General features: G+C 42.0%; 1 protein-coding gene across 2 annotated transcripts; it reads left to right on the forward strand.

Annotated features, from left to right (window-relative positions):
- Positions 1-503: 503 nt before the first annotated feature.
- Positions 504-26373, forward strand: PDHA1 (pyruvate dehydrogenase E1 subunit alpha 1). 2 transcript variants are annotated; one of them, XM_061627257.1, is made up of 12 exons: positions 505-822; positions 7452-7466; positions 11048-11116; positions 12197-12370; positions 13990-14116; positions 14600-14691; positions 15234-15326; positions 16780-16935; positions 17032-17103; positions 23316-23383; positions 24942-25050; positions 25934-26373. In XM_061627257.1, exons 1-12 carry the CDS (start codon positions 763-765, stop codon positions 26096-26098), a joined length of 1200 nt encoding a protein of 399 aa, XP_061483241.1. In that variant the 5' UTR covers positions 505-762; the 3' UTR covers positions 26099-26373. The 2 variants fall into 2 exon arrangements, with proteins under 2 accessions (XP_061483242.1, XP_061483241.1); XM_061627258.1 differs by lacking the exon at positions 7452-7466 and having other exon boundaries at positions 504-822.
- The last annotated feature ends 2 nt before the right edge of the window (positions 26374-26375 follow it).

Genomic DNA, 26375 nt, shown 5'->3' on the forward strand with positions numbered 1-26375 from the left:
ATTGGCAGAAGACTCTTTCCCTCCTCTGCTGTTTAACCAATCATAGCAATTTCCTTTTCATTGTTAACTCAAGAATACAGAGAATTGTATCTGACCAGAAGGCCAGATTCCAAAGTGGGCCACCCTCCGTGGACCCGCCCACCTGTCAGTCACTTGAAGAGGCTACAAAAGAAGATTCTTTCTCGTTATTTTTTTTAAAGGAACAGTTCAGTGAGGCTGACCCCAAAGTAAGTGCTTCGGCTTGTAGCCTGAATAACTGTTGCCCCGTTGCTGGCCAATACTGACGTGACGCTCTCCTTGTGTTTGCCATGTGTTCCCAGTTTCTCATAAACAGACGGAAAGCCACTCGTCGTGGGTGGAACCTGAAAATGTGTGCGTTTTGTCGGAACATGTGGTCTGAGTCTGAAACAGCAAGGTGGGGGAGGCAAGGCTTTGCAGTCCCCCCTTAAATGATGCTTGTGGCCGTTTGGATCACATTTAAAGCCAAGAAAACGAAACTATTATAAAATCGGATACAGAGGAAACCTGTGGGAACGGCGCCTGATGGCCGTATCGCAGTGGGAGCCGCTAGAGGGCAAGCAAGAGCGGCCTCCTCCGCTATCACTCCGGGCAAGTTGCTTGTCAGCCAGGCTGCAGCGGAAGAAGGCGGGACGCTGAAGCCTGAAGGAGACTTGCCGGCCTTCGGTTCTGCGGGCGCAACGCACTAGGAGGCTTGATCCCGGGACGAGGGGCCGGGGGTGAGCGGAGACTATCCGGCACTCCATGCGCAAGATGCTGGCCGCGCTCTCCCGCCTGCTGCAGGGCCCGGCTGCCCACAGACCGGTGAGTGAGGCGCAGGGGCCGAAAGGTCGCGAGGGAAGGGCGGCGGCGACACCAGCAGCTGCCGTTTCTTTCCTTGTATTTGGAATGCCGCCTGTTCTCCCCCCCCCGTTTCCGCGCCTTGCCCGCGGCTTCGAGAGGAGAGTGAACGGGGAGGGGTCCCTCGCGCGCCAGCTGTGAAATGACAGTTATTGCCCCCTCCCTTGTGGAAGGGGAGAGAACGCGAGGCTCCCGGCCGCCTTTTCACACAGGCCTCTCGAGGAATTCCCAGGCCACGGACATAGATTACCATAATAACATTCGCAGTTATTTCAGGTCAACAAGTGAAGTTCCAAAAGCTCTTTAACCTCCCTTCCTGTTAGGAATTAATTGTATCCCGTTGCGGGACGTGTGCGTTGTGTTATCAGTCGGAAGATCGTGGGTCCCGCAACAAAATGTTGCAGCACATTCCCCTCTTTTCACGTATTACCTAAGCACTGAAGACAGGAATCCACGCTCTTAACTTGCCTCTTAAATTCAGGTTCCCTCCGGATTATTGTGCACGGCTACCATAAACGAATTTGTCTCAGGATAGACCTCCTCTCGGCCTGCAGTAGAGATGTAATACTGAACTATAGTGTATTGCAGGGTTGTTGTAACCTACTGCCTCAGTTTCAGTTCAACCCCCAACCTGCAATAGAGGTGTACCTTTGAACAACACTGCACGGGTGTTGTAAGGCACTTAAAGTCATATCACTGTGAGCAGCACTATCATAAGCCACTCTCTTCCAGCTACAGCTCTTTACAAATTGCAGTATTATTTATTTATTTATTTCTTAAACTTATATACCGCCCGACTAGCAATAGCTCTCTGGGTGGTTAACATAAAATACAATAAAATTACAGAATCTGATACAACAAGCATATAAAAACTACACAATCTAAAACCAAGTTACAAACATTTAACTAAGATTAAAATGCCTCAGAGAAGAGAAAGGTTTTAACTTGGCGCCGAAAAGATGATAGTGTCGGCGCCAAGCGTACCTCCTTGGGGAGACTGTTCCACAATTCGGGGGCCGCCACTGAGAAGGCCCTAGATCTTGTCACCACCCTCCGGGCCTCCCTATGCATCGGGACCCGGAGGAGGGCCTTCGTAGTAGACCGTAGTGTATGAGCCGGTTCGTATTGGGAGAGGCGTTCCGACAGATATCGTGGTCCCGCGCCGTATAAGGCTTTATAGGTTAACACCAACACTTTGAATCTGGCCCGGAAGCATATTGGAAGCCAGTGCAGGCGAGCCAGCACAGGTGTTATATGCTCAGACTGCTTAGTTCTTGTTAGCAGTCTGGCTGCCACATTTTGCACTAGCTGTAGCTTCCGAACCGTCTTCAAAGGTAGCCCTACGTAAAGCGCGTTGCAGTAGTCCAAACGCGAGGTTACCAGAGCATGTACTACTGATGTAAGGTCCTCCTTACTCAGGTAGGGACGTAACTGGGCTACCAACCGAAGTTGGTAGAACGCATTCCGTGCCACCGAGGCTACATGAGCCTCAAGTGAGAGGGAAGAGTCTAAAACGACTCCCAGACTACGAACCTGTTCCTTTACGGGGAGTGTAACCCCGTCCAGGACAGGGTATATATCCACCATCTGATCGGAGAAACCATCCACCAACAGCATCTCAGTCTTATCAGGATTGAATCTCAGCTTGTTAGTTCTCATCCAGTCCATTGTCGTGGCCAGGCAACGGTTCAGCACATCGACCGCCTCACCTGAAGAAGATGAAAAGGAGAAGTAGAGCTGCGTGTCATCAGCGTACTGATGACAACGCACTCCAAAACTCCTGATGACCGCACCCAACGGCTTCATATAGATGTTAAAGAGCATGGGAGACAAAACCGAACCCTGTGGGACCCCACATTGGAGAACCCACGGTGTCGAGCAATGTTCCCCAAGCACTGTCTTTTGGAGACGGCCCGCCAAGTAGGAGCAGAACCACTGCAAAGCAGTGCCTCCAACTCCCAACTCCGCAAGCCTCTCCAGAAAGATACCATGGTCGATGGTATCAAAAGCCGCTGAGAGATCAAGGAGAATCAACAGAGTTACACTCCCTCTGTCTCTCTCCCGACATAGGTCATCAAACAGGGCGACCAAGGCTGTCTCAGTGCCAAAACCAGGCCTGAAGCCCGATTGAAATGGATCTAGATAATCGGTTTCATCCAAAAGCGTCTGGAGCTGGTCGGCAACCACTCGTTCCAAGATCTTGCCCAGGAATGGAACATTCGCTACTGGTCTGTAGCTGCTGAAATCTTCTGGGTCCAAGGAAGGTTTTTTCAGGAGTGGTCTCACAGCTGCCTCTTTCAGACAGCCGGGGACCACTCCCTCTCGCAAGGAGGCATTTATCACTTCCTTGGCCCAGCCAACTGTTCCCTCCTTGCTAGTTTTTATTAGCCAAGAGGGGCAAGGATCTAGTACCGAAGTGATTGCACGTACCTGTCCAAGCACCTTGTCCACGTCCTCGAACTGAACCGACTGAAACTCATCCAACAAAACATGACAAGACTGTGCTCCAGACACCTCGCTAGGGTTAATGATGGGGCAATGAACAGCTTTGGTTTTGGAATTTGCAATTGCAGGCCTGTATGTATGTTGCTATATTTTGGATAAATGGATGTTCTGGCGTGCAGTCCCATCAACTTTAAAATATTGGATTTATTCATTGATTTCTGTGGGCAACTCTCACATCTCTGGAAATATTTAAAAATAGGTAAACCAGGAAACAACCTTTCTGGACAAAGATATAGTTATCTCTCTGCTTTATAAGCATGTGTTTCTTCTGCCCTCTTTTACTTCTTTGTCTCAGAAGAAGAAACAGAAGGAGAGAAACACAGCAAAGGAAGAAGTAGGATGCAACTGCCTGCCTACCTTCCACTCTCCTCCTTATCCCCTTTGCACTCCTTGCCTTTTCGCTCAGCTAGCCTCTCCTGCTCACCTCTCAACTGATCAGCAATATTTGAAGCCTCCTAGGCTGCTTTAGCCATGTCCTCTTCCTCACTGCTTCACTCCATTCCCTTTGAACATGCTCAGTCCTCGCTGGGGTTTTTTAGGTTCCTTCTTTTAGGGTTCTTTTCTAAATCTAAAAGGGGTTTTGTGCTTCTGTAGACCTTGGAGTATGTCTGCAAACCTGCTGACGTGTGTGGATGGTGCTGTGTAGGCTGCATAAAGATCAGCAGCACACTTATCTCTGAACTTCCCAAATATTTATTTATTTATTGCATTTGTATACGACCCCATACCCGAAGCTCTCTGGGCAGTTTACAACAATTAAAAACATTAAAAACAAACGTACAACTTTAAAAACACATTTTTAAAAAGCAATTTAAAAACACATGCTAAAATGCCAGGGAGAAGAGGAAAGTCTGGACCCGGTGCCGAAAAGATAACAGTGTTGGCGCCAGGTGCACCTCGTCAGACAGTTCATTCCATAATTTGGGGGCCACCACTGAGAAGGCACTCTCCCTTGTTGCCAGACTCTCAGCTTCCCTCCGAGTAGGCACCTGGAGGAGGGCCTTGGATGTTGAGCATAGTGTACAGTTGGGTTCATGTCAGGAGAGGCGTTCCATCAGGTATTGTGGTCCTAAGCTGTATAAGGCATTATAAGTTAAAACCAGCACCTTGAATCGAGCTCAGAAACATAAAGGCAGCCAATGCAAACGGGCCAGAATTGATTTTATATGTTCGGACCATCTGGTCCCTGTTACCAATCTGGTCGCTGCATTTTGCACAAGCTGCAGTTTCCGAACCGTCTTCAAAGGCAGCCCCATGTAGAGCGCATTGCAGTAATCTAACTTGGAGGTAACCAGAGCATGGACAACTGAAGCCAGGTTATCCCTGGTGGGAATTATGATAGTAAATCAGATCAAGGGGCTGCTAGGGGAGGTGGCCCTTGTTCCTCCTGTAGCCTGGTAGGGAGTGTGTGCCTTGCATCCCTTTCAGTGGTATCTTTTATTTGTTGCTTCTGGTTCCTTTATGGCAGTGCAGACTCTTAGGCTGTAATCCTATGCCCAATTACCTGGGAGTAAGCCCCCTTGAACTCAGTGGGATGTATCTCTGGGTTGTCATGTATAATGTACTGTTAGTGCCAGAATTTGTTGCCAAATAAATCCACAATACTTCATTTCTAGCTATTAGCCATCTGCAAGATTTGGCTTAACATGTTGTCTGAACTGGGGATCACGGTTAAGTCCTCTCCGTCTTAACCACAATTTGTAGCCAAGGTTTGATCTTGGGTACAGATCATAGTACAAGCCGAGCTAAAAGGGCAAGGGAGGAGCAAAGCAAGTGTGGGTCCCTCTCTGGGAGTCAGCACATTTGCACAGTCTCAGTAAGCTATAATTTGCCTTACCATGACTTGCAAGCCCACCATTCTTCCAGAAAGGCCAAATAGCAGTAAGCCCTACAGAGGCCAGTGGGATGTACTCTTTAGTCAATTTAAGCCACTGTGAGAACTTTTTGATATAGGGCATTAGTGAAATGTGTTTGCACTAAGTCAGCCATGAAGCTCATTGGGTGATCTTGGGCCAGTCACTGGCTCTTAGCATAACCTACCTCACAGGGTTGTTGTGGGGATTAAATGAGGAGGGGAGATAACCTTGTGTGCCACCTTGAGCTTCTTAGAGAAAAGTTTTTCTCCCTCTCCCATAATACTAGAACTCGTGGACATTCAAAGAAGCTGAATGTTGGAAGATTCAGGACAGACAAAAGGAAGTACTTCTTTACTCAGCGCATAGTTAAACTGTGGAATTTGCTCCCACAAGATGCAGTAATGGCCACCAGCTTGGATGGCTTTAAAAGAAGATTAGACAAATTCATGGAGGACAGGGCTATCAATGGCTACTAGCCGTGATGGCTGTGCTCTGCCACCCTAGTCAGAGGCAGTATGCTTCTGAAAACCAGTTGCCGGAAGCCTCAGGAGGGGAGAGTGTTCTTGCACTCGGGTCCTGCTTGCGGGCTTCCCCCAGGCACCTGGTTGGCCACTGTGAGAACAGGATGCTGGACTAGATGGGCCAGTGGCCTGATCCAGCAGGCTCTTCTTATGTTCTTATGTGGAATATAAATGCAATAAATAAATAAATAGTTTATGGATGAGGCAGTAAGTTTATTTCTTTAAAGTTAGTGGTACCATCATGCTTAAAATCATTATGGACGCACTACAAGACATGCTGGTTACAGATGAATGGCCCACATTTCTTCCTTGCTAGGTTGATTGTGTTTAATGATGATAATTAAAACTGGATTACATGATGCCGGAATCTTCTATAAGTTTCCCGACTATAATGTAAATTAAGTATTTTGTTGGAAGGCCACAGAAGCAAAAACTCTGGGGTAGTCCCACATAACTTGAGTGAAGATGAAGTGAGCAAATAACACATGTATACTAAGAGCAGACTCCTAGGCATCCTTACATGAAAGCAACTGTAACAAAGTGGAATTTAATTCTGAGTAATAATAAACGTATATAGGATCCAGTAACAATTACTTTTGATCCTAAACAGGTTAACATTATAGAAACAAAGCAAGGCCTCCTGGATAATTCCTACAACCTATAGTATTCCTGTTTATGTCACTGTGACACAGACACAGAGGTCAGAGAGAGAATGAACTGCTCTGAGCATGGAGAGTGGTGAAAGCCTCCAGGTGTCCAGTGTTTGTTTCATTGGGTTCAGACCTTCTCACTGGCCCCAGGTGAGGCCTTGGTAGGCACATGTCCCCTTGGTGGAGACACCAACTTAGGAACCTGCTTAATTTTTCCTTTCTCTCTTTGCTTTCTCTTCTCAATTCTTATACAGTTCACTTAGGCTGCAATCCTATATTTACCTAGGAGTAAACCCCATTGAGGCTTCTGTGTAGACATGTAATCTTTCTAATTCATCTTTCCATCCATAAGATAGAAGACAGGATAATCTAATTATATCTCTGAGTTTGGCTTACCATAATGTGGGAACCAGGCCATGGTCTTTGGTTACTTAGTCTTGTGTAATTTGGACATGTAGCACAGTTTTGAAAATAGGTATCGAAATAGTATTCAACATTTACATATATGTGCAATATGGGTTGGTTTTGTGTTTTACTTCATTCCCATCAGAAGTTCTCATGAGGATTGACTTTGAACGGTGCATGCTCTAGATGTCAGTTTTATATTAAGAGATAAATTTAACAATCTAAAGGTTATGAAAGAATTTTGCATTAAATTCTTTCCTCTTCTGGCAGCCCAGCATGTGGGATTTTCAGCCTGTAAACGACATGACTTTCTTGCACAGAAGGCTTTTCTGTGTAGTAATTTACATGCAACCTGGATGTAGATTATCACAAGGACTGAGAGACTTGCTGAGGGAATTATTAGAGAAGACACTTCCTACTTCTTTGAAAGTATTGGGCATTAGTCTCTTAAACTGAAATGTTACAAAATAAGATTAACATTTTCGTGTTTATTTTACAATCTGTTTTACATAGAGACAGTTCTGCTGAATAATAGTAAATAGGTCTATAATTAAAACTGGTAATTAAAATTAGTCATGAATTGTTTAGATGTGTAATGGTAGCTGACATCCTTGTTCTGTTTTTGTTCTCTCCCCCTCCCCATTCTGCTGCTCTAGGGAGCCGTTAGTGAGGTAAGGTGCTCATCAATTGTTTTAATTGTATGCTCATTTTGACTGCAAATGTATAATTTTATATAGAAAAATGTTTTATGTGCCATTCTGATCTGTTTTCTTGTTCATGTTCGGATGTAACGCTGAACCATGAAGCACTTAAACAGTTTATATTGTTTATATAAACTGCTTATACACTTACAAATATACTTCAATACTAATCAGCCCCAGCCAGCATAATTAACGGGAATTGTGGGAGCGGTAGTCAAACAACCTTTGGAAGACCACAGGTTCTCTTACCCGTGATAAAGCCTTTTTCTCTCTCTGTCTAGGTCTCTGGAGGGGATGAGAAATAGGATAAATAAGCCATAAAGAAACCTCCTGCATTCAGTATAGGAGGTGAAGTTTGAAATGGCATTTGTATTGTCCACTGCTAAATTATTCTTGACCTGTTTTATTTTTAGTCTCATACTGTTGGGAACTGTGTTTTATCCATATACCACTCTGGGATCCCATGAGATGAAGGGTGGTTAAGAAGCATAATAATAATGCTGGTTATATGCTGGTGCATGCAGCTTGAGCACTTCTGCTTCACTCCTCCCGTAGTTGGGCCAAGAACAAATCATGGAGCATCTGGTTTAATGTACGGTTCAAAGCAGTGCTCATGTTTCTCTCCAAACCACAATCTGAAACCAAGGTTTGTTCTTGGTTTGGGAGAGGCAAACCATGAATACTAATTCGGACATAATGCTAAGCAAGCTGGCACTGGCAAAAATTACAAGAATATAATTTTATATTAAACAAAGTTCTTCCCCACCTTGAATTATGAAAGCCATAATTAGGTTTTGTTAAAGTATAGACCCAAATAAGAGATCCTGTGGCTGGAAAATATTTTTTGGCTTCTGCTTAGCTTATAAAAGCAGGTCTTAGGCTGCATGAAATGCATGAGCTAATGAAAGTTTCTCCCTCTTTTTTGTAATTTGTGGGAAGTATAGGATCAGTTTGTCCTTTTCTCATATTTCCTCGAGTCATATATTCTGTTGACACTCAGTTGTGTCTCTGTAACAGAGGTAGCTTTGAGATTCCTATCAGCCAGCATGACCAATAGTTAGAGAGGATGGGAATTGTAATGCAACAGCATCGGGAGGGGGGGGCGGGGAGGCAAGAGATAGCAACTCTTGCTCTATAACTAAGTGTAAAATAGTATTCTCCCTCTCTATCGTACGTGCACAGTGCATGGCATGAGGATCACTGCTAATCATTGCATTTATATGTTGTAACACAATTGTAATTTGTGGGAGTTCTGGTGATACATTGCATAAGTTCCCTAAACTCTGTACAATATTTAAAGAGAGGAAGACCATTGCCTATTCTAGCATGTTCACCTTTGTTTCTTAATTCTTCATTGTTTCTATACCAATTATGCAAATTGAACAATAACACTCTTTACTAGTATGCTGTAATAAACCTAGGAAATAGTGTTCATTGGCTACTGTTGTGTGTCTGTTGTACTTCAAACTCCCTACCCCTGGATTTTCCTAGTCCAAATTCGTCCTTTGTGTCTTTTTTCCTTATGCTTTTCTATTTATCTTCTATCCCTTGTGCCTACTTTCTACCACTACTGCATATTATAATTTTAATTTTGTTGTTGTTGGATTATTTTATTTAGACTGTTAGTTGTATTAACTGCTTTGAGCACACATCTTTGGAAAATATGGTACATAAATAAACTAACTATGACTTCAGATCATACCTTAATAAATAAAAAATACTTCCTGCAACCAGAATTGACTTCACAACAGGGTTAGGCTTACTGATAAAACTGGCCCAAGATTATGCAGGGAGCTTTATGGCTGAGTAGGAATTTGAATCCAGGTTTCCTCAGTTATAGTCCAATACACCAGTACTCTCACATGACACCACACTGGCACATTTTTCAACTACCCTGATTGTGAGTACCAAAAAGTAGCTGAAGCATATTAAGAAATTACCTGTGTTGAGTATGTACTGTGTTCCCAAAAGACTAATTAAGTTGGTTTAGCATTTCATTCTTTCTATCCTGTACCCCTGCAGGGGTGGCTAATCCCCAGGATTTTTGTGGACACCCAATTTGTCTTTTTTTTTTAATTAAACACAGTCTGCTTCCATAACTCACTGCTGTGATACTGTGATGCCGGAAGATTTTTGTGTTTCTCCAAGGTCTCCCATGTGTTAATTTTTCAAAAATGAATTCAGTTACATATATGTGTGTGTGTATATTTTTTGTAATTAACTGACTGTGCCCACACGTACTTCACTGTGGTTTTAAAAGGACGCATCACAATTTCTCCATCCTTATTTTGACATGTGGTCCTCAGTCTGAAAAGGGTTAGCTGCCCCTGCCATACAGCATTTCTCCCCTAACACCCCTTCACCGTAGGCCCTCTCTCTTCCTGCCTTCTTTGTCCTCTGGTGATCTGTTGATTGTGTTGGTAGTTTCTCTTCTACACTTATGGTTGCCAGATTAAAATTTTTATCTGGGTATTGAAACAATGTTTGAAGTGAACCACGTTGGTTTTTATGCAGTTAAATTGAAATGGAATCATGAATGGGTTCTACAGGCACAACTAGATGTGAACTTTTGGAATGGGGCACAGATCAGGAGGAGAATGCATGCTTGGTTGGGAATGGAACTTGGAAAAAAGGAAAGCTTGGCAGTCAGCTGGCTGGGTTTATTTATTATTTATTTATATATGTGATTTATATCCCGCCCTTTCTTCCAGTAGGAGCCCAGGGCGGCAAACAAAAGCACTAAAAACACTTTAAAACATCATAAAAACAGACTTCAAAATATATTAAAACATAACAACCATTAAAAATATTAAAACAAAACATCTTTAAAAACATTTTTTTAAAAAGCTTTAAAACGTAAAAAAAAAGGTTTAAAAATATATTAAAAAGCAATTCCAACACAGATGCAGACTGGGATAAGATCTCTACTTAAAAGGCTTATTGAAAGAAGAAGGTCTTCAGTCGGTGCCAAAAAGATAATAGAGATGGGTGCCTGTCTAATATTTAAGGGGACGGAATTACAAAGGATAGGTGCCACTTTACTAAAGGTCCGTTTCTTATGTTGAGCGGAACGGACAGGTTATCATCTTGTTTGCTCTGTACTGTGACTTATGCATTGTGGCCAGCAGGTCGTGTGGAGTTTGTGCACATCTGCCCAAGTATAATGTGAGGTCACAGTGCAATCTGATTGAATCTTAATTGGTGAAAATAGAAAGCATATATATCTTTATTACTAATAATAGGCCCAACATATTTGCTGGCTTATTGCCCCTCTCCAACTGCCTGCTTTAGTAGTTTGATGGTTGTAGGTATACATGTTTAAGCTTTTCTATGGTGTTGATAGTGTGACAAGATAACAACATATGATACTTGGTATGTAACTACTTTGTATATAAAAAAGTTGTTTGTGGAACACACATTCTAATCTTCAATTGTGTCAAATGTACTGGATGTTGAAGTTGGAATCTTTTATCTTGGGAAGGTAGAATTACCTTTTTAAAAAACAAATTAACAGGCATCTATATTTATCTCCCCCCCCCTTTTATTAAAAGGTTGCCCGTGTGGTTGTTGCATCTCGTAATTATGCAGATTTTGCAAGTGAGGCTACATTTGAACTTAAGGTAAACAGCTTCATTACCTTATCTGGAAAGCTAATGTTGAATTATAGTGTATCTTATTTATTTTTTAAAAGAATGTTTATCCCTCCTAATGCTTATGCAAGGTAGCTTATAACACTCAAGGTGTTTTACAGCAAATAAAATTACAATTCCACTTTACAACCTCAATATCAAGACAAAATACAGTTAAATATTCTTGTGTCAGAGGTTGCCAACCTTTTTAGGTCTGCTGGCACGTTTGGATTTTTGAATGACTGCTGTGGACGCCACCCCCTTGTCGCTTGTCTCCCTCAGATCAGCCCCCACACCTGTCTGAGAGAAAGAAAGAGCACGTTCTTATGCTTTGCCTTTTCAAGGGATCTGTGGAAAAGTCACTTCCAATAGAGTTAATCTGAGCTGTGAAAAGAACAGAGAACTGAAAGAGGAAGTGGAAAAGAGTGTCACTCTTGCACCTTCTTTCTTCAGCTTTATGCACTTTTCAAGAGGTAAAAAAGACGCCACTCTCACCACCTCTTGACCAAGTGGGCATTGAGTGGTCTCTGGTTTTGTGAGTGCTGGGAGACCACAAAGGTGCCATGGTGTCAACATAGGCAATCCCCGAAGGTTTCCTTGGTCTGTCTTGAATGCACTGTTGATCAGTTTGTTGGATGACCCCGAGTTCTGTCTAGTATTAGCGTGATTTTTTCTCCCTTTTATTCACTTGTTCCGCACCCTTATAAACCTTTGTCATGTCCCCCATTACCTCCTTTTCCTGAGCAAGAGAAGCCCAAATATTTTATCCTTTCCTTATAGGGAATGCTGTAATTTCAAGAGACTTGCCCTGCTCACCCCTCCAAAATTGGAGATCCTAGTCAATGAAATTAGTAGCTTTTACCATGGCAGTTCCAGGGCACCTGTATGCTCTGTGCTACTTTTATACTGTAGCCTTGGCTCCATGGACACAGTATGCAAAAAGCAAGGAGCAGATAGAGCAATATTTGCTATACTCTGAGTTGCTTCAGGACTAGTCTGCAGCTAGTAAGTTTCAATAATCATCTTAGTATGAAAAAATTGGACGTAACTTTTTGACTTTGTTTTCCCCAGAAACATGATCTCCATCGTTTGGAGGAAGGTCCACCTGCCACAGCTGTTATGACTCGAGAGCAGGGTCTGCAATATTACAAAACTATGCAGACCATTCGACGCATGGAATTGAAAGCAGACCAGTTGTATAAACAGAAGATTATTCGAGGCTTCTGTCATTTATATGATGGTCAGGTGTGTGCCTGAGTTGAAAGGCTTTGTGCTTAAGACTTCTAGGTTATTGTCTTCTGCTATTTTAATGAAGGCTTATATATGACAGGATATTTATTATTTGATTTATATTCCTCCCAGCAGGAGCTGGGAATTGCATGTATCCACTTAATCCATGCAGACAAATAACTACTTGCAAAAGGAGGGGATGAAGGGATGAGCCCTGCCACTTGAATGAGCACAGAGTACCTTCCAGCATCCCCAGACGTTACTGAGATAAGGGCCACCAAGGAGTGATGTCTACCTAGGCATTACAATGTTATTTATTTATTTATAGTATGATACAATTAAGAATGTATGCTTAATGAATTAATAATTTGGTGTGATTGTTTTCATGGCTTGTGATGAATGTCTTATGATAGGGAAAGAAAAAGATTCCTCACCTCTGCTGTAGCTGTTTGTTGCTTGTGTGCCAAGGAAAGTCAGTTGCTCCATTTTATTTCATAATCTAGCTGTCCTCTACGGCAGCATTTAAGTGAGACAGGTCTTCCTTCAGTGGAGCCTCCCATGCTAATTGTTATCTTCTCTTGTAAATCAAGATACGTTTTCCAAAAGACTGTTCAATTTTTAAAACTTTTCCATATTGCATGCCAATCATGCATGCACCTGCTTTAAATTAAGGATGTTCAGGCTTTGGAGAAAAACATTTTTCAGGCAGGGAAGTATAGGAGATTCCAGCGGACAGCAAAGTCACCAAGATCTGGTCTGGATATCTGCACACTTGATATAGTTACTGGTATCTACTTTTCTTTTTTTCCCATGCCCCATTTTTTTGCCCTTTAAAGTCTGGAACATTACTTCCCACACTCGTATTTTCCTCTTGAAATTGTGTCTTACTTCCAATATGTGTAGCTTCCTTCCCTAATCCTTTCTGTGGTCCCTGTGAATGCAGAATCACACCTGCCCCTTAGTAGTAGTAGTAAGATACCTTTGATCTTACTCAGTGTAATCTTGTGAATGTAATTTGTACTTGTATACTTTTTTTAAAATGCTTAATGTAGATATGTCTCAGCACAGTAATCTGCTGATAAAATGTGGAAAGGAAGAGACACCTGAAATTCCATTTGAAGGGAAGGGGCTAGTCTTGATCCAAAAGCCTATTGTTAATATTTAGCTTTATTTTAATTACAGTTTCCTCTTTGTGTTAGAGTTTCTACCAGTAGGAAGGTTAAGTCAAGTTAACCAGATCTCCCTCAGGCTGTGCTTCTCCATATTAGTTTACTTTAGTGGATATTTCCACACAAATCTGGATCCTACAAGATTTGCAAGTTTAAAAGTATTTGAAGGAATCAGAGTTCTGGTTCTTTTCCATAAAATGTTTACTATCTACAATACCAACCAATAACATAGTGGATCTCATGTAGATATTTTATTGCCGCATTAAACTATGGTATCGTATGACACATTGTAGATGTGTACAGTGGCTGTCGTCTTCCTTGTGTAGTCTACATTTCTGTTTCTTCAGTTCTTGGACTGTTGTGTAGCTGGGTGTACGGAGTTTGTATAATACTTTTCATTTTATTTCTCACCTGTAGACAACAACATTTTGTACACTACTTTCAGGCATGTTTTCTTTACCATAGGAAGCTTGCTGTGTTGGACTTGAGGCTGCCATAAATCGAACAGATCATTTGATCACTGCCTACCGGGCTCATGGCTTTACATATACTCGTGGTATTCCAGTTCGAGAAATCCTTGCCGAGCTCACAGGTTTGCATTCAGTAAAATCATATGTAAATGTGGGAATGAACAGGAATATATAGCTTGTGTAGTGGATACATGGAGGAGGTTCAGGTTCAAATCTCAGCTATGAAATCATTGCCTAATTTACCTAGTACGACTTCACTGAATTTATTACATACATATTCTGCTTTTCTTCCAAGGAGCCAAGAGCTGGTTCATACATGCATGTACAGCTTTAGTTTCTTTACACTTAATTTCAATAGCACCAGTACATTAAGTTCTTGTACTGAGATGTCTGCGTGTGTAGCTGTAGTATGAGTTGTAAGCATGTGCCTTCCTAACACCATCTCCTTTTCAGAAAATGAGTTTTGAGAAAATGGTGACTTTTGTATATTCTTAAAACTTCTTAAAATTCATCCAATCACTTCACAAGGAGGAATGGCAGAGGGCTTCATCCTATGCATATTGATGTCAGATCAGATGTAAAAGATAAAATTTTAATCATTTCAGGTCGGATAGGTGGGTGTGCTAAAGGCAAAGGAGGCTCAATGCATATGTACGCCAAAAACTTCTATGGTGGTAATGGCATTGTTGGTGCCCAGGTAAGACTCGCCAATAAAAATAATATTTTCTTAGGGAAGAGGGCCACATGTAGCTTTTAAACTGGGCCATAATCTAATTAATTCAAGGTATGCTTGCCCAGTGACTTCATTTGACTTAAATATGTCCAGTTTGTGCTGGATGCCCAGTTCTAGTCCTAGTGTGTAACTCTAAAATAACCTAAAATGGTCATAGCCAATCAACTTTGCCCATTCTGGGATGAAACTAATTATCCAGAACCGTTTCAGTCTGGCATGTGACCTCAGTTAGGGACTGAAAGTATTGGTAGCACTGATGGATGATCTTCACTGGGAGAAAGGTGAATGACCCTGTTAATTCTGCTAGGTGTCTCAGCAATTTTTAAAATATACTAATCACCATGGTATCCTTCTGCATTAAGTGTTAGGGATGGTAACTGGAATCATGGTATTTCAGTGGTTCTGTTCATATCTAAGTGCTACCTTAAGATAGTTTGTTGTCTGCCTGTCATATTTTGAGAAAGCAGTCTTGTTTGACTCCCTTTGCATGTTGCAATTCATTGTAGGTCCCTTTGGGAGCTGGTATTGCTTTGGCTTGCAAGTACTTTGGCAAAGATGAGATCTGCCTGACATTGTATGGTGATGGTGCTGCCAATCAGGTAAGCATCAACCTTTAATTAGAAATTTTACTTAACTAGAGCCACGTAACCTCAAAAGAAGTGGAAATAGTGGTCAGAATTTTCTTTGATGTATGCTGAATGTTTCTGAACCTAGTGATGGTGCATTGCTAAGTTTGACCTGACAATATATCTCCTTTCTATATAGAAGCTTGTGTATGTGCCAGTATGGTAGCTGGTTTATGTTGGAACTATCCCAGTGTTTTTCCCCATTGTTATTCTGGTAGTGTTTGGATACAAGAATTTTGTGAGTAGAGTCAGTTTTGTGGTTTCTTGTTACCTAAATGCCCCTGTGACTCTCAGCCTTGAGAAAAGTTGGCATATGGATTGTAAGGCTAGAAGTCACGAGTTCTTTAAAACACACACATGGATCAAAGCAACTTTGTTTCACTCCCGTGACCAAGTGACAGGATTATGAGCAATAGGGAAGATAGGTCGAATTCTACCTGCCCATTGTGTCTCCCTCTTTCCTGTCAGTGAACACTGCCCTGAGGGACAAATACATACTTATCCATGAAGAGACAGGGAGCACATCACTTTCCTTCCATCTGAGAAAGTGTGTGTACCTCTTTGCTTCCTTCCCTGTGTTCTGGGAGCTGCAGATGGGAGGATCTGGCCAACTTGCACAGCTGTGCAGATCCCCTTGTGTCCTGAAATCTAGAGAAGCTGTTCTGCTCCACACACCCTGTGTCAGTGGAAACATGGAGTTGATCCCATATTGTTTGGACTGGGCTCCTAGTTTACGTCACAACTTTTTAATGGGTAGTAGTTTGATCATGCTAATACAGTAATCCATGAAGATGTTTCAAAAGAAAAGGGCTGAAAACAACTAGTAAGCATGTGAGCTAGACTATGATGAACTGAGGCAAAATCTTACGGCAAGTTAGCAAGCCTAATTGTATCTGGGTTAAAGATACGTCCTTTTGAAATATATATGTTTACACTGAAGTGGCTAAATTTGCCAACTGCAAGACTGGTTGAGTTTGCACATAATTCTGAACCATTCTTTCGTGCTATTTGGGTGAGTAGGGAAGGGCTGCTGTGAGGCTCAAGCTTCTGCACTTCTTCCTCCCATGTGGCTAGGAGGAAGACTTTGGAGAGTTTAGTTTCAGCTTCACAAAACTGGGCTTGTTACATATGGTGGTGATTAGTTAAACAAGCCAGCTTCATAATCCATAGTTTGAATTTGGCATATTTAGAAACCATAATTATGGTTCATACATAATGACAAGCCAAAATTGTACTCGTCTGAGATGGGCAAGGGTAGTGCAGAAGCCCAACATTCTCTTTGCTGCTTGTGAACATAACATTAAACCATGGTTTAAGCAAACACAGCTTCGGTGTGTGTGCGTGCGTGTGCATGTGTGCGTAAAAAATGCATGTTAGATGACTACATGAAAGACTTGAAGATATACCAACTCTTTTATTCTTCCAGGGTCAGATATTTGAAACATTTAACATGGCAGCCTTGTGGAAGTTGCCATGCATTTTTATTTGCGAGAACAATAGATATGGAATGGGTACTTCTGTAGAGAGAGCTGCAGCCAGTACAGACTACTATAAGAGAGGAGACTTTATTCCAGGGCTTAGGGTAAGAACAATTTAATTATTTTCTGTCTTTTAAGAATGTGAAGATAACATTGTGCCCAACTCTTTCATAAAAGTAATTGCTTTTTTTGGTCAATAGGTTGATGGCATGGATGTTCTTGCTGTGAGGGAAGCAACTAAATTTGCTGCTGACTACTGCAGATCAGGAAAAGTAAGTTATAGATCTGCGTGTGTGGTGGGCTTCTCCTGTTTAACAAATTATGTAATTATAGCAAGGGTTTTGAAGTTGGAGAGATTATTCTGTGGTTTCAAAAGGTGCATCTCTACCAAAAGCACAAAGGTTTTTTTTTTGGGGGGGGTGCTTTACAACTACCTTGTGCATCTCAAAGCAAGCTTCCAATAAGCAGGATATGTAGGGTTAGTAACAGGAAGAGATGCAGTTTCATAATGTACCTGAATTCAATGCAAGGGATAATCCATTCTGTGAAAACCACTTGAGGCTCAGTTAAGACATAATCTTTTCCCAGTATTGTTGTACCTGCCTACTCCTTCCTTCTCTCTTGCAGCATACTTTAGGGTTAAGAACATAAGAAGAGCCTGCTGGATCAGGCCAGTGGCCCATCTAGTCCAGCATCCTGTTCTCACAGTGGCCAACCAGGTGCCTGGGGGAAGCCCGCAAGCAGGACCCGAGTGCAAGAACACTCTCCCCTCCTGAGGCTTCCGGCAACTGGTTTTCAGAAGCATACTGCCTCTGACTAGGGTGGCAGAGCACAGCCATCACGGCTAGTAGCCATTGATAGCCCTGTCCTCCATGAATTTGTCTAATCTTCTTTTAAAGCCATCCAAGCTGGTGGCCATTACTGCATCTTGTGGGAGCAAATTCCATAGTTTAACTATGCGGTGAGTCAAGAAGTACTTCCTTTTGTCTGTCCTGAATCTTCCAACATTCAGCTTCTTTGAATGTCCACGAGTTCTAGTATTATGAGGGAGAAGAACTTTTCTCTATCCACTTTCTCAATGCCATGCATAATTTTATACACTTCTATCATGTCTCCTCTGACCCGCCTTTTCTCTAAACTAAAAAGCCCCAAATGCTGCAACCTTTCCTCGTAAGGGAGTCGCTCCATCCCCTTGATCATTCTGGTTGCCCTCTTCTGAACCTTTTCCAACTCTATAATATCCTTTTTGAGATGAGGCGACCAGAACTGTATACAGTATTCCAAATGTGGCCGCGCCATAGATTTATACAATGGTATTATGATATCAGCTGTTTTATTTTCAGTACCTTTCCTAATTATGACTAGCATGGAATTTGCCTTTTTCACAGCTGCCACACACTGGGTCGACATTTTCATCGTGCTGTCCACTACAACCCCGAGGTCTCTCTCCTGGTCGGTCACCGCCAGTTCAGACCCCATGAGCGTATATGTGAAATTCAGATTTTTTGCTCCAATATGCATAATTTTACACTTGTTTATATTGAATGGCATTTGCCATTTTTCCGCCCGTTCACTCAGTTTGGAGAGGTCTTTTTGGAGCTCTTCGCAATCCCTTTTCGTTTTAACAACCCTGAACAATTTAGTGTCGTCAGCAAACTTGGCCACTTCACTGCTCACTCCTAATTCTAGGTCATTAATGAACAAGTTGAAAAGTACAGGTCCCAATACCGATCCTTCTGGGACTCCACTTTCTACAGGCCTCCATTGGGAGAACTGTCCGTTTATTCCTGCTCTCTGCTTTCTGCTTCTTAACCAATTTCTTATCCACAAGAGGACCTGTCCTCTTATTCCATGACTGCTAAGCTTCCTCAGAAGTCTTTGGTGAGGTACCTTATCAAAAGCTTTTTGAAAGTCTAAGTACACTATGTCCACTGGATCACCTCTATCTATATGCTTGTTGACACTCTCAAAGAATTCTAAGAGGTTACTGAGACAGGACTTTCCCTTGCAGAAGCCATGCTGGCTCTGCTTCAGCAAGGCTTGTTCTTCTATGTGCTTAGTTAATCTAGCTTTAATAATACTTTCTACCAGTTTTCCAGGGACAGAAGTTAAGCTGACTGGCCTGTAATTTCCGGGATCCCCCCTGGATCCCTTTTTGAAGATTGGCGTTACATTTGCCAATTTCCAGTCCTCAGGCACAGAGGAGGACCCGAGGGACAAGTTACATATTTTAGTTAGCAGATCAGCAATTTCACGTCTGAGTTCTTTGAGAACTCTCGGGTGGATGCCATCCGGGCCTGGTGATTTGTCAGTTTTTATATTGTCCATTAAGCCTAGAACTTCCTCTCTCGTTACCACTATTTGTCTCAGTTCCTCAGAATCCCTTCCTGCAAATGTTAGTTCAGGTTCAGGGATCTGCCCTGTATCTTCCACTGTGAAGACAGATGCAAAGAATTCATTTAGCTTCTCTGCAATCTCCTTATCGTTCTTTAGTACACCTTTGACTCCCTTATCATCCAAGGGTCCAATCGCCTCCCTAGATGGTCTTTTATGTTCTTAGCAATGTGCTCCTCAAATTCTTTTTTAGCATCCCTTATTGTCTTCTTGCATTTCTTTTGCCAGAGTTTGTGTTCTTTTTTATTTTCATCATTCAGACAAGACTTCCATTTTCTGAAGGAAGTCTTTTTGCCTCTAAGATCTTCTGTGACTTTGCTCGTTAACCATGCTGGCATCTTCTTGGCCCTGGTGGTACCTTTTCTGATCTGCGGTATGCACTCCAGTTAAGCTTCTAAATAGTGTTTTTAAACAACTTCCAAGCATTTTCGAGTGATGTGACCCTCTGGACTTTGTTTTTCAGCTTTCTTTTTACCAATCCCCTCATTTTTGTGAAGTTTCCTCTTTTGAAGTCAAATGTGACCATGTTGGATTTTCTTGGCAATTGGCCATTTACATGTATGTTTAATTTAATAGCACTATGGTCACTGCTCCCAATCGGTTCGACAACACTTACATCTCGCACCAGGTCCCGGTCCCCACTGAGGATTAAGTCCAGGGTTGCTGTCCCTCTGGTCGGTTCCATGACCAACTGGTCTAGGGCATAGTCATTTAGAATATCTAGAAATTTTGCTTCTTTGTCATGACTGGAACACATATGCGGCCAGTCTGTGTGCGGGTCGTTGAAGTCACCCGTTACTACCACATTTCCTAGTTTGGATGCTTCCTCAGTTTCATATCTCATCTCAAGGTCTCCCTGAGCATTTTGATCAGGGGGACGATAGATCGTTCCCAGTATTAAATCCCTCCTGGGCCATGGTATCACCACCCACAACGATTCTGTGGAGGAGGCCGCCTCTTTTGGGGTTTCAAGCTTGCTGGATTCAATGCCTTTCACGTATAAAGCGACTCTGCCACCAATACGTCCTTCCCTGTCCTTCCAATATAGTTTATATCCAGGGATAACCATATCCCACTGGTTTTCTCCATTCCACCAGGTCTCCGTTATGCTCACTATATCAATGCTCTTCTCTAAGACCAAGCACTCTTGGTTCGAAGGCTCCTAGCGTTAGCGTACAGGCACTTGTAAGCAGTGTCTCTCTTCAACTGTCTTTGGCATTTGTGGTTTGGCCTGTGGTAATTTTGCCCTTCTGAATTTATATCCTGTGCCCCTGCTCTCACAATGCCTACTTTTAGGCCTCCCCCTTTAAAAATTTCATCATTTCTTTGGTCTTTATCCCAGGGGGGAGGTTTATTCTGAACCGGACCTTCCTCAGCTCCTGTCGGGTTTCCCCCCTCAGTCAGTTTAAAAGCTGCCCTGCCACCTTTTTAATTTTAAGTGCCAGCAGTCTGGTTCCATTCTGGTTCAAGTGGAGCCCGTCCCTTTTGTACAGGCCCGGCTTGTCCCAAAATGTTCCCCAGTGCCTAACAAATCCAAACCCTTCCACCCGACACTATCGTCTCATCCATGCATTGAGACTGCAAAGCTGTGCCTGTCTGGCTGGTCCTGTGCGTGGAACTGGTAGCATTTCAGAGAAAGCCATCTTGGAGGTCCTGGCTTTCAGCATCCTACCTAGCAACCTAAATTTTGCTTCCAGGACCTCACAGCTGCATTTCCCATGTCATTGGTGCCAATGTGCACCACGACCACTGACTCCTCCCCAGCACTGTGTACCAAACTAAACGACGGGCGATATCCGCAACCTTCGCACCAGGCAGGCAAAACACCTTGCGGTCTGCACGCCCATCACACACCCCACTGTCTATGTTCCTAATGATCGAATCACCCACTACAAGGATCCCTCCACACCCCGGAGATATATCCTCGGCATGAGAGGATAGCTGCTCATCTCCCAAGGAATGGGTCCCTTCTAAGGGATTGTTTCCCTCTTCCTCAGCTGGATGCTCTCCTTCCGAGACCATTGTTCTCCATGATAGCAGAAGAGCTATCATGCTTGGAGTGGGACACAGCTATAACGTCCCTGAAGGCCTCCTCCCCACACCTCTCTGCCTCTCTCAGCTTTTCCAGGTCAGCCACTTTGGCCTCAAGGAAATGAAGTCGTTCCCGGAGAGCCAGGAGCTCATTGCACCAAGAGCACACCCACAACTTCTGTCCATCAGGCAGATAGTCGTACATGCTGCAGGCAGTGCAAAACACTGGAAAGCCCCCACATGCCTGCTGGCTTCTTACCTGCATAGTTTTGTTTAAGGTTTATTACATCAATGGGTTGGAAACTGCAGTTTAGTTGAGGTCAGGGAACAGACGGGCAGAGTGGGGCGGGCCCTGGCCTCCTCGCCCTGCTGCTTTGTGAAACTATCATTTCCTGTTGCACCTGAACTGGGAACATGTAGGTTAAGCTTTGAACCACAGTTTGATCCTGGCTTGCATGCTAGGTTTGAAGTCGGATCTTAAACTACAGGTTCAGATGTAACGGGAAACTATAGCTTAGTTTAACAAACCTCAGAAGTGTTGCATTAAGCCATGTGAAGGAAGGGGGAAAGGAAGTGCGAGCACAGTAATTGTTCTTTTTCTAATTTCAGTCATGGCTTATAAAACCATGATTATTTATCCCCAGTGAGGTCTACCTGGTGCCTTCATTGATTTTTTTTGGTGCCAGGTAAAGACTTTCCCCCCCAGGCATTTCATAGACAGATTATGTTGTTTTTGTTATTAGTATGCTGTTATGGGGGTTGTTTTGTTCTATGTTATGTATTCATGTTTTCAATGTTTTGTAAGATACTTGGAGATATTGGGGTAACAAGCAACTGATAGTCTAATAAATCATCATAATCATCCAAACTGGGCCCTTCTAGATGTAAAGATTCCAGCTGATCTGTTTAAATTAGAGCTCCATGCTGCATCCAAAATGGGGAACAGATCAAGTTTGAAGCACTGAAGTTGGTACAGAAGGGGTGGAAGGAACACACAGACATGACGCTACTTCTTCCCATTCTGCTAAACCATACTTGACAAGCCAGGATCATTAAGTCTAACCCTATACAGCAAACACTTTCGATTCGCAAGATGTTTCATTGTGTTGTACAGCAGGACAGGGATGCAACATTTAGTCATTCAGATTATTGGATTAAAAACTGCCTCCAACTAATAAAGCAGCAGATAAAGTTTAATGTAAGTACACAGAAACAAAACAAGAAGGTAGATATTACCCCTCTTAAAAATGTCTCCTGCTGTGACTCAGGAGTATCTAAAATAAAGTATGCAGTCATCTTCAACATTGATATTACTTATCTAAATGTTCATGCAGATTTAATCAATTCATCAATTAGTTGACAAATACTTCTTTATTTGGATCACAAGCTCTGTGTTGCTTTATTTCTTCCCTAAGCCTCTTTTGTCTGTCATTTCATGCCATTAGCTCTTTGTGTTAAAATATGCTCCTATTTTCCACACAAAATATAAACTAGGAGGGTCATGATTTATTTCTAAAGGCACAATAGAACTGATTTACATGTTGTTATTGAGGGATGACTTTTCTTTCATTCATTCCACTGACAACTGTGGTTTTAGATGTTTGCATTAGTATGTTGAAAATGGCCCAGTTCCTGTGAACTCTGTATACAAATAGCTACCATGTGGTAGACTAAATACTTAAACAGGGTAATAGTTCACAAATGTGCTCACTCCTGGCAGGTATATCTTTAAACCTTGGAAGAGAAATTCAGTGTGACTGATGTTGGAAACAGCTTTCCATCTTTAGGCTCAGAAGAAGGTTAGGGGCTCTTGCTGACTTTGCACTGAGCTTAAAAACACTCAAAGCTGCAATAAAGATCTTGCACTCAGTAACCAATACAAATTTTGGCCAGCTTCCAAGGCCAGCCAAAGTTTGTGACCCTCTGAAACAAAGTGATAGAACAGCAGTCCTAAAATGCATACACACATTTGCCTGGGATTAGTTGTCATTACTTCTTATCAGAAAAATATTGCCACTATTTTCAAAGTTATTAATACCACTAATTTTTAATTTTTCAGGGTCCTATTGTGATGGAGCTACAGACATATCGTTATCATGGACATAGTATGAGTGATCCAGGAATCAGGTACTTCTCTTCACATTGCAAACAGTTCCTCTTGGTCCAATGAGGTATGGAGGGGGAGCTGAATTTTCAAATGTCCCTAGTTTTCTGTCTATACCATCTACTGATCTGCTTCTACTATCTCCCTTCTGTAGGCTTTTCTGGTGTGTCTGACAGTGGCAAACTTTGCACACAAACTAGGATTTTCAACTAGAAGCAAACTGGTTTATAGCTATCCAGGATAGGAAGCTTCTAAGCTCTTCCATTTTCACATAAAGGAAAACGAGGAGGGAGCACATAAACAAGCATGTGCCTGCTCATATTAATAATGGAAAACTATGAGTTGCTATTACATCTGAATACAATGAATATCAAAAATTAACGACAGTACCCAAATTTTCAATTATCTTGCTTTTGATTGTTGTATGTTTTACTGTGGTTAACAGCTATCTACAGGAATGTAGGAAGCTGCCTTATACTGAGACAGAGCATTTGTCCATCTGGTGTCTACACTGACTGGGCAGGGGCTCCCCATGTGTTCAATCAGGGGACATTCTTGGCCCTACCTAGCAATGCTGGGGTTGAACCTGAGACCAAAGCTCTACCATTGTGCTATGGCCCTTCCACAAAAGGGAACTTACAAAGTTAAAATGGAAACTAGTATGATATATATTTTAATCTAGGTAAATAACTGGCTGAGCTGTACTTGCTGACTGTGCCGTTTGTAGAGTCAATTGGCAGGTTTTAATTAAGCTCTTTTTATTGATATGCTTAATTCTGTTTTATACCTCATCACATTTGCTGTTTTGTCTATTTTCCCATTTTATATTGTGAAACTCTATAGTTAAAAGCAAAACATTTAAACTAAAGTGAAACATTAAAACTCAGCATTTTAAATGTAAGAGCATATTCTAAAACAACATGTTGAAAACTTGTCTAAGAACAGCAATATATGTGCATGGATTCTTTATTGCAAAATTGTGGTTCCAAAATAGTTTGCTATGAGAGGAAACCTAGCTAAAGGCTCTCATGAGTACAAAGTACTCACTTAAAGAGCTACTTCCTGCTGTGGCATCTCATCGGTCTCTCTCCCTAACCACATTAGTAGGGAGAGCTAGTGATCCTACCCATCTTGGTATCAAATGTGATAGAATTAAATACACACAGTGCTAAGCAGAGTTTTTTGGAGGCAGGCCCAGAACTGTGATTCACGCAGAAACACAAGGAGTGTGTTCTTTGAAAGTAGACAGTTCTTACTCTAACTAAAAGTAAATCTTTGGTTATTACGGGTGAAATTTGCATTCCATTTTTAATTCTGGGAAAAAAGTGTACCAAAACAATCAAAAGTTTGGAAAATGCTTTGGCCACGACTTGCTACCATTTTGCCCTGGTTGAAGTCTATGTGTTGGAGATTAGCAGATGTAAACTGCTCCTGAAAGCTCTCTCTGTAACTAGCCATGGTTGCCAGAGAATACTGCATCAGACTATTGTTGTAATAAGAGTATCGGTGCTTGGCAGAAACAGTTATTTCAAATAGTTCAGCAAAGTTACACTGTGTATCACTGGCTTGTCTTTTTTGCAGTTACCGAACAAGGGAAGAAATTCAAGAAGTGAGAAGCAAAAGTGATCCCATTACACTTCTGAAGGATAGAATGGTGAACAACAATTTGGCTAGTGTGGAAGAGCTGAAGGTAATAAACCTTCATTTCAATGTAATGAAAATCATTTTACGCAAGTAAACTAAATTGATAGGAAGTATTAACCTAAAATATACTACGTTACAAGCCAGAATTCCTTTCAAGCTGTTTTGGTGTAGGATAAAAAGACCAATATTGCCCAGATAGCGTCCTTCAGGGACCTCCATTTTTGCAGCCATTGCCTTGTTTGTCATATTTATATCTTACCCTTTTTCTGAGTGATTATGTCAGTTTGTCAGATTAGGTTGAAAATTTTGAACTAGGATTCTAATACTCTAGTCACTACAGCTCAAACATTTCATGGAAGAGCAGGGAAGAGAGGCTTTCCTTGGAAATTCTCATATTGTGCCATGGTTTGTTGCCAAAGTGGAAATAGAGAGCCTTGATCACTTGGTGAATATGATTAGTTTTGTGTGTGTCTCAGCCTGGTATGGGTGTTCTGCACTGGAGTAAATTGGGTTGTGCTCTACTCCATCCTCCAATTTATAGCCTCTGAAAATATGCCATGTCCTGTCAGAAACTGCGTCTATATTGTCAGTTAGGTAACGTACAAGCTTTTCAAGTAGTTTGCTAGATAGTCATTCAAGCATAAAAAAGAAGCCAAAGTGTTTCCATGTGCTACAGTGATGTGAACTGCTCATTTGAGATCACTAGATAGGATTTAATCTTAGGAAAGGCAGAAACTCTTGAAATATTACAGCAACTAACTTGCTGTGGCTTGAAGTTTCCATATCTCAATTAGACCCTCAGGTGTCTGTCTAACCCATGTACTACAGAGGTAACTAGTGGTAGATGTTTTTATTCTGACTGATGTATATGGATTTAGAGGGGAAGGAGTTTCTTCTGTTTCCATTGACAAATTTTTCCCTTCTCATAGGAAATTGATGTGGAAGTAAGGAAAGAGATTGAAGATGCAGCACAGTTTGCCACAACTGATCCTGAACCACCTCTGGAAGAACTAGGCAATTATATCTACTATAAGGAACCACCCTTTGAGGTGCGTGGCCCAAATCAGTGGATTAGATACAAATCTGTGGGCTAAGTGAATTCTTACTCCAGCAACCAGTTACACTGATGGATTTTATACTGGTACTGGGCTTAATTCGTTTATCCGCTCTAAGGAAAAAGAGCCAGATAATTGCTCAGTTAGGTGGGAAAGGTTCATTTGGCAGCAAAATAGCCATTGTATGGTTTAGGAAAGGAAATGCAATGGTGTGTTCTGGATTGCTGTATTTATGGAAGTTATTTGGCTAAAATCACATTATGTATAATAAAAGAATGGCATATTAAAACTTTCTGAACAGATCTTTCCCATGAGC

Source organism: Rhineura floridana, chromosome 5 (assembly GCF_030035675.1).
Source record: "Rhineura floridana isolate rRhiFlo1 chromosome 5, rRhiFlo1.hap2, whole genome shotgun sequence".
In the NCBI taxonomy this organism is placed as follows: Eukaryota; Metazoa; Chordata; class Lepidosauria; order Squamata; family Rhineuridae; genus Rhineura; species Rhineura floridana.

Bases quoted from the DNA above. Each gene is read 5' to 3' on its own strand.
- PDHA1 (XM_061627257.1), top strand. From the start codon at position 763: ATGCGCAAGATGCTGGCCGCGCTCTCCCGCCTGCTGCAGGGCCCGGCT. The intron at 11,117-12,196 runs GTAAACAGCTTC...TGTTTTCCCCAG, and splicing joins AGGCTACATTTGAACTTAAG to AAACATGATCTCCATCGTTT. The intron at 12,371-13,989 runs GTGTGTGCCTGA...TCTTTACCATAG, and splicing joins GTCATTTATATGATGGTCAG to GAAGCTTGCTGTGTTGGACT.